Source organism: Musca domestica, unplaced genomic scaffold (genome assembly GCF_030504385.1).
Source record: "Musca domestica strain aabys unplaced genomic scaffold, Musca_domestica.polishedcontigs.V.1.1 4, whole genome shotgun sequence".
NCBI classification, from domain to species: Eukaryota; Metazoa; Arthropoda; class Insecta; order Diptera; family Muscidae; genus Musca; species Musca domestica.
The window spans coordinates 27,271,613-27,285,747 of record NW_026712328.1 but is presented as its reverse complement, the minus strand read 5'-3'; the positions used below and the strand labels follow the sequence as shown (position 1 = coordinate 27,285,747).

At 37.3% G+C, this 14,135-nt stretch overlaps 1 protein-coding gene across 1 annotated transcript; it reads left to right on the top strand.

Moving 5' to 3' along the window:
* Nucleotides 1-1,789: 1,789 nt before the first annotated feature.
* LOC131804200 (uncharacterized) lies at nucleotides 1,790-10,409 on the top strand. The gene is made up of 2 exons (XM_059126704.1): nucleotides 1,790-2,630; nucleotides 10,222-10,409. Exons 1-2 carry the CDS (start codon nucleotides 1,790-1,792, stop codon nucleotides 10,407-10,409), a joined length of 1,029 nt encoding a protein of 342 aa, XP_058982687.1.
* The last annotated feature ends 3,726 nt before the right edge of the window (nucleotides 10,410-14,135 follow it).

The following is a 14,135-nucleotide window of genomic DNA, read 5'->3' as shown; positions in this document are numbered from 1 at the left end:
TGTGCAGGTCCACGTCTTCGTATAACCCCCATATAACGGTACCTCCCAATATTCGGTATTTTGATTATTTTACCGTCATTATTCACCAGAATTGTTTCAAATGAAGTATTTAGAGTTCGTTATGGGAACTACAGTTTGTGAAAAAAATTGTCTATGCAGGTCCAGGTCTTCGTATTTTGACGATTTTAGGTACAATACCCACCGAAATTGTTTAAGTTGTGGTGTTTGAAGTTCGTAATGGGTGCTACAGCCTGTGACAGAAAATTGTCTATGCAGGTCCATGTATTCGCACAGCTCCTGTTCTTTGGCAAGTGAACACGATCATTTTCTTTGTTTACAAACCAAATTCGGCAATTCACCATTCGGCCAAGCGGAGCAACTCTTTAGCTCTTTTGAGTCTATTTTATTTCTGTTGCGGTGTAAGTTCGTGCAATTTTTGGAATTTCAATGGCTTTATCCCGAGCTCGTTTTCGGCCACTGCGTCGCGGGTTTCGATCAAGTCGCTTGTTTATTTTTCGAACTATTTCTGCTGATGTTGCTGTGTTTTTTTGTCCACGTCCTTGACGTCGGGCTACGCTACCAGTATCACGGTACCGAGCGATGGTACGAGACAAAAAACATTTATTCACATTTAAATGCTGGAGTGATCTAACGATAGCCACTTTTGGTTTTCCAGCCAAATATAAAGAAATCACACTATTACACTTGGATTCCATCACGAATAACTTTTTTTCTGGGCGAATGGTTTAGAAATGACAGCAGTCTGAAGTGGGTTGCATTTTTTTCATCTCATCCTGTATATGATCCAGTAATAAATGCGAGTACATGGGCAGACAGACAGATGGACGGACGGACATGCCTAAAACGTGACCTATACAGACAGTCTTCAGGCACAGGAGGACTTTTACCCCGATCCAGAATATATATACTTTGTTGGGTATTTCCATGGTAGACTTAAGAAATTATAGGGCTGGGTTTTTTGGAATCTCGCACTTTAAGGTTACGAAAAGTTGTTAAATAGTAATAAATGTCTAAAGTGGTATCATATGGTATTGTGTATACGGATAGAGCTAAAAACTTGAAATTTAGCATGGGCATCAAGCTTGGAAAGTAAATTTGATATATGAAAGTGGTTTTGGAAATGTATACTAAGTGTGCGAACTGTTCTAAATGGTACTAAATTGGGAAGAGTTTAGTTTAGTGTGAACAGATAAAGCTGAAATTTTGAAAATTTATATGAGGATTCCTGTTGGTAGAAGTTTTGTGATAAGAATGGTTTTGGCAATGTGTGCTATAAGTGCACGAAAAGATCTAAATAGTAATATTTTTGGTACAATTTGATATTGGGTGAAAGTTTTGATATTCCCTGTGTAGCCTGGACATGTGGAGGTGGTTTTGAATATGAGTACTGTAATTGTTGAAATGTACTTAATAGTACCAACTTTGGTATTGGGTGAAAGAATAGAGGTAAAATTCCGAAAGTCGATGTAGATGTCATTGTTGGCCCCTGTGGTTAAGATATGAAGGTGGTATTGTAAATGTGTTCTATAATTGTACGATAAATACTAAATTTGGTATTTAATGAAGGAATAGAGCTAAAATCCTGAAATTTGGTGTAGATGGCACTGAAATTTGGTGTAGATGGCCAAATGTTGACGACCCCCGCAAACGTATAAAGGACCACGATCTGCGAATCTGCGCGCACGTTGAACAGAACAGGCGCAGTATTCGCTTTGGCGGATGTGCTTAAGAAGTACAAAGCCGATATTATTGCCTTACAGGAAATGCGATGGATTCGGACCACTACCTTGTGGCAGCCAAGGTTCGCACTTGTCTTAGTGTAGCAGCAAAGGTGCAATCTAACACAACACGGAAACTCGACGTCGAAAAGCTGCAATCACAAAAGATAGCAGAAGCCTACTCCGCCCAACTTACCCACCTGCTTGACGAAAGCACTCCTTGTCCTGATAATATAGAGGCACAATGGCAAAGAATTGCCCACTCCCTACAAACTGCAGCAAAAGCAACACTTGGGTACCAAAGACCACCAGCAAGAAACCCATGGTACGATCAGGAGTTTCGTAATGCTACTGAGGTGAAAAACACAGCGTATAGGGCAACCCTGCAGACCGTAGCAACACGTAATGCAAGAGAGAATTATCGGGAGAAAAGGAGAGAGGAGAAACGTATTTTCAGAAAAAAGAAGAAAGAACAAGAAAAACGTGAGCGCGAGCAAATCGAGATGTACAGGAGTAAGAATGAAGTCCGGAAATTTTACCAACGAGTAAAACACCAAACCGAAGGCTTTGGTGCAGGCACATCCTCCTATAGAGATGAAGAAGGAAATCTGGTGACAGAAACATATAGCGTGCTGAGGATCTGGAAGGAGCATTTTGCAAAGCTTCTGGTATCAAATAATGGCGGTGAGGAAGATACCCCAGAACCAATAAGTGATGACGGTATAGAGTGTATACCACCTAGCCAAGATGAGGTCAGAATAGCAATCAATCGGCTGAAGAATAACAAAGCAGCAGGTGCCGATGGTTTGCCAGCCGAACTATTCAAGACCGTTGGTCAAAAGCTGATTAGGAGCATGCATCAGCTGATTAGAAAAATGTGGCTAGAGGAATGTATGCCCAACGATTGGAACCTCAGCATCCTGTGTCCCGTTCACAAAAAAGGAGACAAGACGATATGCGGCAACTATAGAGGAATCAGTCTCCGTCCCATCGCGTATAACGTGCTTTCCAGCGTGTTGTGTGAACGACTGAAGCCAATGGTCAATGACATTATTGGACCATACCAATGCGTCTTCAGACCTGGCAAATCCACCATAGACCAGATTTTCACTCTGCGCCAAATCCTGGAAAAGACCCAAGAAAAACATATCGACACATTCCACCTCTTCGTCGACTATAAAGCCGCATTTGACTGCCCTACCCGCTCAGAGCTGTTTAAAGCCATGTCTGCGTTCGGCATTCCTGCAAAATTAATAAGGCTATGCAGGATAACTTTAACTGGCACAAGGTCAGCAGTTAGAGTCGGAAAGGACCTCTCCGAGCCCTTGAATACCGAACGAGGGTTCAGACAAGGTGACAGCCTCTCGTGTGACCTATTTAACATCCTGCTGGAAAAGGTCATATGAGATGCAAAGGTGAACAGAAATGGCACTCTGTACATCAAACAACACATGTTGCTCGCCTACGCCGACGACATCGACATAATGGGTCGAACATTGAGAGCGGTAACATCCACCTTTGAACAAATTGAGAAGGAGTCTGCCAAAGTGGGTCTGGCAGTAAATGGCGAGAAGACCAAGCTGATGGTATCAACGCGAAAGATGTCCAGTAGACTCTGACCAACTGTGGAACTTGAAAACTACAGCTTTGAGGTAGTCAGTGACTTTATCTACCTCGGTACCGCCATCAAAACAAAACAAATGACATCAGATTTGAGATTCGGAGAAGGATAGTGTTGGCCAATAGATGCTACTATGGTCTCGCCAGACCAAACTCACACTCTACAAGACACTGATACTACCCGTGCTGTTGTATGGATCTGAAGCATGGGTACTTGCGCAAGCAGATGAGGCAGCGCTTGAAGTGTTTGAGAGAAAAATTCTCTGAAAGATCTACGGGCCGATCTGCATCGACGGCGAATATCGACGTCGAATGAACATCGAGCTATACCATCTATACTCGGACATCGACATAGTCAGACGTATCGAGCTGCAGCGACTACGGTGACTAGGTCATATAGTGCGAATGGATGAGGATGCCCCAGCTCATAAGGTATATAAGAGCGAGCCTACTGATGGTTCACGCAGAAAGGGAAGGCCAAGAATTAGATGAGAAAGACCAAGTAGAAGACAACATATCGGAACATGGTCTTTCAAATTGGAAAAACTGCGCACAAGACCGACGAGCCAAAAGGACTAAATATGCCGAAGCATTTGTATCTTTTAAACTCGGACTTTTATTGCCCATTTGGTGCACAATTAATTTGAAATCGGATAAAGATATATATGGGAGCTATATCCAAATCGGAACCGATCTAGATAAAATTTGGCAAAGATATTTCTGAGCTGTATTTGATATATTTCCCTGAATATCGTTGTTACGGAGTGCATATTACGGCTGTGTGTAACAAATATAACAAATCGGATGAACAGTATATATGGGAGCTATAGCTATATCTGAACCGATCTTCACCAAATTTGACATACTAGCTTCTAGACTCAATTCGGTCGTAAGTGCCAAATTTGGTGCACAATAAAAGGTAAATCGGACGAAGTTATATATGGGAGCTATATCCAAATCTGAACCGATGTCGATAAAATTTAGCAGGTGTATTTTTTGAGCTGTATTTGATAAATTTCCCCAAATATTGTTGTTACAGAGTGCATATTACGGCATCGGAGGACAAAAATAACACATCGGATGAACAATATATATGTGAGCTATAGCTATATCTGAACCGATTTCGATCAAATTTGGCATACTTATTTTCAGGCCTAGTTTGGTTGTATTTGCAAAATTCTATACTATTCGGGCTTATATTACACGTTTGGTGCACAATAAAAAGCAAATCGGACGAAGATGTATATGGGAGCTATATCTAAATTTTTACCGATTATCTCCAATTTCAATACGGTTCGTCCTTGAGCCAAACAAATGATTTTTTCCAAATTTCATCTCGATAGGGCAATAAATGCGAACTGTGCTTTGTTTACAAAAATACATGGACGGACGGACGGACATGCATAAATCGACTCAGAATGTGATTCTATGCAGATCATCAAAAGGAACTATGGGTCTATCTCGTTTCCTCCTGCCTGTTACAAACAAATGCACAAAGACATAATACCCTGACCACCTTGTGGTGTAGGGTATAAAAATGCAGGTAAAATACGCAGTATAAAATACGTATATGCATTGATTTAATTTGACGTATAAATCCAGAAAACTGTAAATATGCTATAATAATTCAAATTCATAGGAAATTACATTACTCACTAGATATTAACAGAAGACTTTTACTTTGTAGAACTTTTAAGTGAGAACTAAGTGAGAAACGTATAAAATATTAAATATTTTATACGTAGGTGCCTTATATTGGCCATTTGGGGTGAAATATGCATTATTGTAATTCCTTAAATGAAAATTACATTTTATTTAATTTACTGGGTTTTTGCGTTCTTTTTTTTGGGCCAGGTTCAAGTACATGTTTCACATGGATGTTCGTAATTACGTCAATTCGTTGTTGTTGTTGTTTCTTTTTTGTTTGATTTTGGTTTCATTGTCTCCGGCTACGATATTTTGACTTGCGGTAGGTTATTTGTCTGCTGGTGGTACCTTGCATGCGATCTTCTCTCTTGTGCACATTTTTTTGGCGAAATGCTCAAAAGTAAACAGGGGAATTGAATTGCTGTCGATGTTGATTCTTTTTCAAAAAAAACTCGTTTAATGAGAATTTATTGATCTTTTACAATTCCCTGGATGTCTCATACCACTGAAATTGCTGGCTGAAGTGATGTTCGTCTTTTTTTTTTGGAAATTACCAGTTCTGCTGAACAGAAACCTCTGGTGAATGTGGTTTGGTTCTTTTTTCGGTTTATTTTTGGACTACCTTCTCTTTTCTCAGCACAAGATTTCAGTTTCATTTTCGGCAGAGTTTGGTGTTTGGTTTTTTTGTTTTTGAATTGTCTGGCAGGCCCGGCGCGTTTTTGTAGTCTGAGTCGCTTTGGTTGTGTTTGTGTTTGTCTGCGTGTTTCGGTCCAAAGGCCCATAAATCTACTCCACTGCCATAATTTTTTCGATGCATTTTCGTTTTTTATTTTAAATTTGTTTATGGGGCTTTACTAGCTCCCCAACCCCCAGCTTCAGACTCTCCTCTACACTTGATTGAATTTCGTATTTTGTCACGCTGGTTGATGGAGTCTGCTTGCAGTTTCGGTTTGTTTATTTTGGCATTTTCCTGCGATTTTTGTCTGCCATCTACTGCTACATTGGAGTTGACGGATGGTATTGCTTAGCTGGCTAGCTGGTCGGCTTGCTCTGCTGTATCCATCTGGCCTGCGTGGATGCATTTTGTGGATTTATGAGTTTTCTGTGATATTTTCATTTTTCAATTCTGCTTTTATTTTTGGCTGTTGATTTTGTATTTGTATTGTTGTTGTTGTTGATATTGAATTTTCGTTGTTCAAGGCCAGTCGTTCATTGAACCAAAATTAGCACAACAGCCAGCCAAATTGTTTTGGCGGATGGACGGGTTTTTTTTTTTTTTTGGTGCTGTAACTGCATTTCATTCAGAAATTTTACAGGGGATCACATTGCAAAAGAGCCTCCTTGTGTGTTGTTCTTTGAAGTTATGGTTTGTTTGTTTTATTGTAATTAATAAATGAAAGGAAAATTCAAACTGTCACGTGCATAATTGTTGATATAAATCAATTTTATGTGCGTACAATAAAATTTATTTCGCGAGGAGATCGGAAGGGTTTTTGGTGAATTAAGTTTAAGGGAAATATAAAAAGATGTAGGCTGCTGTAAAAAATTTATAGGAGACATATTTTTTAAGTACGATATCTATTTCTAGTCTATATATCAACAAGATAAAAAGTATCAGTCGGCATTGCAGACAGATGTATACCCTCAGCCTATATCCTCTATTTATCAAATACTGATAAAACTGTTTGGATGTGCAATATTTAAAGAAAATATATTTTTTCTTTTGTGGGGAAGGTACCAGAAAGAAGTGGACCGTTATATTCCATCTTCACACCTTGTGTTAATAAAAATATTGGGATGATCATCATTTCTCATTTTATGAGAGTTATCTACATATATATAAAAATCAATTGTTGTTTGTTGGTAATGGAATCAGTTGAGAATGGCTGGACCGATTTGCACAATTTTTTGCATAAACGTTCGTCATGCCCCAAGTTAGGTTTTTAAAGAAAAAAAATATAGACCACGCCTATTTTTACGCCCAAAATCTTTATATTTGCCAGATAATGAAGATATCGGTTTAGAAATTATTGCACGAGATACTGTTTACTTTCCCTCCAAACCTAGGGATTTATTTGGTGGCTGAGGAACTGACCACCCATACTTCTAATAAAAATGAAAGATTTCAAAATTTTCATTTTGACTTTTGAAATGTACAATAGTAATGTTTTATTTTGCATGATTTTTTCCATTTTGACTTAAGATTTTCGAATGTACATTTGTAGCGTTTTTTTTCTGTTTGAATTGTAATATGATATGTAGTCTTTTTGGGGAGTATAAAGCGACACCAGAATAGATGATATCAAAATAATTTAACGCGGTCAAACCAAAGTTGAAGGATAACTACTTTTTCAAAAAATCAAAAAAAGAGCCTATCGTAATGCCAAAATTCAAAAATTGGAAAAATAGTGAAAAGTGTTTCAAGAACGTATTGATGGATTTTGACAATTCATACAATTTCGGAAAAATGTAAATTTGGCCGGGTCGATCTTTGAATACAATCCACCATTTGATACAAATTGGGCAATTTTGTCATAAGCTATTAAAATATTCAAATGCGAAACTTGAAAAAATCTGTTTATAATGTAGCTAAAATCATCATAATACCGAATATAATGAGGTACCATGGGGGTTATAAAACGTGGATTGCACAGACAATTTTTTGCCATAGACTGTAGTATCAATTAAGAACTTCAAATACCAAATTATAAAAAATTCTGGTAAATAATGTCCCTAAAATCATCCAAATATCGCATATCGAAAGGTACCGGACGGACATTGCTAAATCGACATAGAATTTTATGCTGATCAAGAATATATATACTTTGTGGGGTCTAAAATGTATATTTCGAGGTGTTACAAACGGAATGACAAACTTAATATACCCTCCATTCTATTGTAGAGGGTATAAAAATGCGTTAAAAAATACCAATAAAAATATGAATGAACAAAATCTTTTTGGCACGACATTTTTTCAATTTAACAACCATATAGAAGTGTAAATTTTTTATTGTTTTGAATTCTGAATTACTAATATCAAAAATGAAATAGTGTGCAATACTATGTTAAATGGCGATCTTTCATGTCTAAAATTGCCATTTAGCTTTCAACTGGAAGATGTGAGTACATTTGAACAAACAAATATGTCCAAGCGTTATGGGGCTCATTTCAAAACTTGGACCTAATCAAAATGCAAAATTCATTGGGACTGCAATCAGTGAAATACCGAATTTAAAGGGCGCAAAATAGAAGTAAGAAAAGAATTCCTATCCATTCATAAATTCTTCCTTAACTTTCAAGGTACCTTAAATCGCTTTTGTAAGTCATGATATGGGTCATAACCCCCGGATAAGGGTACAACCCATATTTCAAGTCTATTTTACTTTTTTACCATATTTTCATACTAATTTCGGCAAATGTTTGTAATTTGGGGAGAAATCATCCTTGCGAAAACTGATCACGTTTTGTATAACCATCATATGATTGAAGCTATTTTTGCGGCCTTGGCCACTTTTTTATTTTTTTTTTTTTTTTTGTTTTGCCCTTATTTGGCATCTTTGTTTCTAAAGGGGTAAATGTTAGTAATTTGGGAAGAAACCATCATTGCAAAAACTGATCACGTTTTGTATAAACATCATAGGATTGAAGTGGCCTTGGCCACTTTTTTTTTTTTTTTTTGACCCTTATTTGGCATCTTTGTTTTTAAGGGGGTAGAAAACCTCTTCGCATACAGTTTTCGGAGTTGGGCCCATCTTGGTTTTGACAAAAATCATCAATTGGTTTGGATAAAATACTGTATTTAGGCTATTCTGGGGTAGAGAACCATCTTACAGATAATTGTCCACGTAGGCATTTATTTAAATATAGTCCCCACTATATGTGTACACCCAATTCCACTTTCCTAACCAATGGTCGGCAAAGAACATTTTGTATCCTATTGAATTTGCAATCCTCGAGAGAATACTGTTTGGGAACTTAGATTTGGGATGTACATACGTCTATATGAAATAAACTCCGAAATGTCAAATTGGGACTTATTCAGTCAGAAATTGTGGTAGAAACATGACAAATATTACAAATATTAAAAAGAAACACGGGACCGAACATTTGTTTAATCGTCATTGAATTATACTATGATGAGAACTATGGACATTATTTGGTCTCCACACAATTTCAATAACAAAAAAATTAATTCCCATCTAACGGTAATGGGTGTAAAATTGTAATTATCTTTGACTGTTCTTAATATGAATATTGAGACATGTCTATTTAGAAATTATTTAGAATCATTAAGTATAATAAAAATTGTGTCACTTACATAAGTCAGTTCTGTGATGTATTATGCTTTAAAATAAGCAGTTAAGACTAAAATTACGGGCCGGCAACGCGGACTGGGCCAGCTAGTAATTATATAAAATTTTGGCTATTTGTGGGGGAGGTACATGATGGTGTGAGCCGATATTATCCATTTTCGCACCTGACTTAGCGCTAATACTAATATTGGGATAACAAGGGTCTGTAACCGTTATTTCAATGAGGCACGTTTATGCCGCATCAAATGATATATAACCTCTGTAGTCATATGAGGCGGAGGCTTTTTCATATTTTACAAAAGCTTGAACAAAATTAAAAATCTTTTAGAGCAAGTCGATTCAGATTAAGAGATTGCTCCATCTGCAACACTTTCCTGAGACTTCCAGTATAAACATAGTGGCTACGGTTCGCAAATTGCGATCAATTTGGGATCACAATAATACTCCAAAAGAATCAACTGTAAAAAGATTAATGAATAAATTTACAGAAACTGTATCTGTTAGTGATGTAAAAAGACAAGAACACGCCTTTGAACAGTTTGATCGACCGAAAATATCGCAGCAGTACGTTATGATGTCCATTCATCTCGATTGGATACAGAGGTCAGGAAATTTCGAATTTCGACGAAAATTTTGCATCTTCATGCATACAAAGTTCAATTGACTCAGGAATAAAAACCAGTTTACCGTGGAAAATGTTCCTTAATTTCCTTCCTTAATTGGTTATTGGCGAGGCAACATGGAAATGCGGATTTTTCTGATGAAATCATATTCAGTGACGAGGCCCATTTCCATCTTGATGGCTTCGTGAATAGGCAGAATTTTCACATTTGGAGTAAGGAAAATCTTCGAGTTATTCACGAGAAGCAAATACATGCTAAACGTGTCTCTGTGTCGTGCAGTTTTTGGGCTGATGGAATCATTAGACCATTCTTATGAAAACGAGGCAGGTCAAACGCAAAAAGTCAGTGGTGTGCTGTGTCGTGAAATTATAACTAGTTTTTTCTTGTCTTTCTTATTTTGCGTTTTGGATACCAGAATTGGACGCCTAGATTTAGATATCGATAAAGTCGATGATTTACGCGAATAAGCTGACGACGACTCAAGCCTTGAAAGAGGAAATTGGACGCCGCATTAATGAAATTTCGCAGCATGAAAATGTCATTAAAAGACAGCAAAGCCGCGGAGGCCATCTGCACGATATGTTTTTATACCATCCACCTTGGAAAGGAGGGTATATTAACCTTGTCATTACATTTGCAACATCCTTTAATATTCGTCATAGACCCCATAAAGTATATATATTCATAATCAGCATAAAATTCTAAGTCGATTTAACGGTGTCCGTCTGTCTGTCTGTCCGTCTGTTGAAATCACGATACAGCCCACATTATTTGACGTAGAGTGCCAAAATTTAGCAGAACAATTTGTAGTGTGTCTAGGATGGTTGATATTGAAAATGAGATATATGGGTCCACGTTTTGGTATAGTACCCATATAACGGTACCTCCCGATATTCGGTATTTTGATTATTTTTGTCACATTTTTTCACAGATTTGTCTAAAAAGTGGTATTTGTTGGTCATAATGGGTTCCAGCTCCGGTGGCGAAACATTGCATGTAAGGGTCCACGATTTGGTATGGCCCCCATATAACGGTACCTCCCGATATTCTATATTTTTATGGTTTTTGCACATTTTTTCATGGATTTGTCTAAAAATTGGTATTTGGTGGTCATAATAGGTCCTAGTTCGTGTGACGAAACATTGTATGTATAGGTCCACATTTTGGTATAGTCCCCATGTAACGGTACCTCCCGATATTCGGTAATTTGATAATTTTTGCCACATTTTTTCACAGATTTGCCTAAAAATTGATATTTGTTGGTCATAATGGATTCCAGCTCCGGTGGCGAAACATTGCATGTAAGGGTTCACGATTTGGTATAGCCCCCATATAACGGTACCTCCCGATATTCGGTAATTTGATAATTTTTGCCACATTTTTTCACGGATTTGTCTGAAAATTGGTATTTGTAGGTCACAATGGGTTCTAGCTCCCGTGGCGAAACATTGCATGTATAGGTCCACGATTTGGTGCAGCCCCCATATAACGGTATCTCCCGATATACGGTAATTTGATAACTTTTTGCCACATTTTTTCACGGATTTGTCTGAAAATTGGTATTTGTAGGTCATAATAGGTTCTAGCTCCTTAAGCGAAACATTGCATGTATAGGTCCACGATTTGGTATAGCCCCCATATAACGGTACCTCCCGATATTCGGCATTTTAATGGTTTTTGCCACATTCATTCGCAGATTTGTCTAGAAATCGGTATTTGTTGGCCTTAATGGGTTCTAGCTCTTTTAGCGAAACACTGTATTGATAGGTCCACGTTTTTGTATAACCCCATATAGCCGTATTTCCCGATATTCGGTATTTTGATGATTTTTGGCACATTTTCCCATGAATATGTCTACAAATTTGAATATGTGGGTCATAATGGGCTCTAATGTTTCCTTTGCCCTAAGATGTTCCATACATAACCTCATTTTGTCTAATATGCGATATAATAACGTTTTACAATATTTTTAATATCTGTATTTTATTTAAAACACGTTAACAAGTATCAGTCAATTTTGCCGAAGATGTATACCATTAGTTAATGTCCGATTATTTAAATATATTTTGAATTCTGTTATGATTATTTGAATTATTGACCCTCTATGGAGTAGTGTTTCAAAGGAATGGATCAATATTGTCCATTTCATATCGGACCTAAATAAATATGATACAAAAATTGCGACGTGCCAGGTTTGCACTATATCGACTAACGAATTGCTAACGAAAATTTTCTAAAAATTCAAATATCGAGATGCGGTAAATTTCGCTCAGTTGTGCTCACATAGCACAATATTTCGTCATTACATAACGAATTTACTCGTTACTCGCTAAAAATTAAAAAAAGTAAAACTTTTGTTATATGAGGCATTTTTTGGAAATCTGCAAGTTGTGCTGAATTGTGCTCACCTAGCACTTGAGGAGAAAGACGTGGCTATATAAGAAGCATATATAGATGCTTCATCCCTTTCTTTGCTCTAATCAAAGCATTTAGAGAAAAAAAAAACACTTTCCTTTGATCAGCATTTTTCCGCTCAAAAACTCATGGAAATAAACGGGTAAGCCAAAAGACAAAGGATTTCTATTTCCTGTTACAAAACCAGGATCTGTGATATCTTGTCCATAAGTTCGTCGTTTGGGTCTGCGTAAAAATAAAAACTCTTCCGCAATTGGCTTTTGAATCCATAATTATTTACAAATAGTTTGTCCTTCTTATTGTTGTTGTTGTAGTATTTTTCCTGTATGAATATTTAAGACTCATCATCTGTCTGCTGGGGTGTTTGGCTGTTTGTTTGTGTGTGTATCCATAAATTTCTTAAAGTCTTTTGAAATATTCCTCCTATTGACAAACATCAATAGAAAAAAAAATATGAGGAGGGAGACCATGAGACAACATTAGCTGCAGAAGAACACTTCGTGTGTTCATCAATGGCGTTGTTTTCATTAAATTTGATAAAGTCTTTGTTGTATAGCAAACAGCCGCTTCGACAATGTGAATAGCAACGATTAAGCCTGGATAGCAGGTTGTCAGGCAGCAGGCTTGCTGGCTGGCTGGCTGACTTGGTACCTATGCCTCAAAAGTTGCATGTTAATCACCTTTAATGCCGAATGAATACCAAATGCAAACGACTGTGACGGCATTGGCAAACAACAACAAAAACATTAACAACAGCAGCAAAATTTTCGTAATCCTTTTTAAGCACTGACTGGACTCAAAAAGAAACCGCCGATTTATGGGTGCTTAGAAAGGAGAAGACGTGATTTAATCACTACAGCAACAGAAATAGCAACTAAACCATAGCCAACCTCCTCCTCCTTCCTTTGCATAGTATGGAGCGGCAATGGCTTGTGGCACAAAGCGTAAGGCCTAATAACTAATGCTTCTAAACAAACAATAGAAATGACATTTCCTTTTGTCAGTGTCAAGTGATGATGTCAAATTATGATTTTTTCGTTTAAGTAAATATTTTTGTAGGTATTATGCAATTTTGCCCTATGACGAATTCACTGGAACGTCATCCAAACTTATGCAATAGTAGACAGGAAAAAGCAAGGATATTTTAGTTAAACGTTTCCATGGAAATATGAAAAAACGTTAAAATTAAATATAAATGGCTTCAAGGAACAGTCCGTCTTTTGGAATGGAAAAGAAGTCCTAAGGAAACGAACAAAAGTTAAAGAATTACAGAAACTAGGCATGTATAAATTGTTTGATAATTAGTCCGAAATGTCCTTTAAACTCGGATAGATTAAATGAAACTTGTCTGGTGCAAGTATTGCCTAGTAAACATTTTCTTTGCCAAAATGTGGTTTATTGAGTACATTTGGATCTGGGGTGTTTGACAGCTCTCCTACCAGGGGCGTTCCCACTGGCGGATAAGGAGAGATTGATGACCAAACCATTTTGCTCGAGCTAATGCGTCATAGTTACGAACTGAATTGAGCGGAATAGTGCGATCACCCGTTTCTGGAGATCTTCGGATTCTCCGCGGGCAAAAAACTGACTATAGGCGTCTTCCCCTAAAACAAAAAAAAAAAAAAAAAAAACCAGTGAAGAAAGTCTTAAAGTCTGTCGGGGACGACTTTATGATACCCTACACCACTTTCTAATTTTGTAGAGTTGCGCATAACAATTAAAAGTTTTTATGGGAGAATTCAATCATACACGCTATCATTTTAATTTAAAGTTCAAAG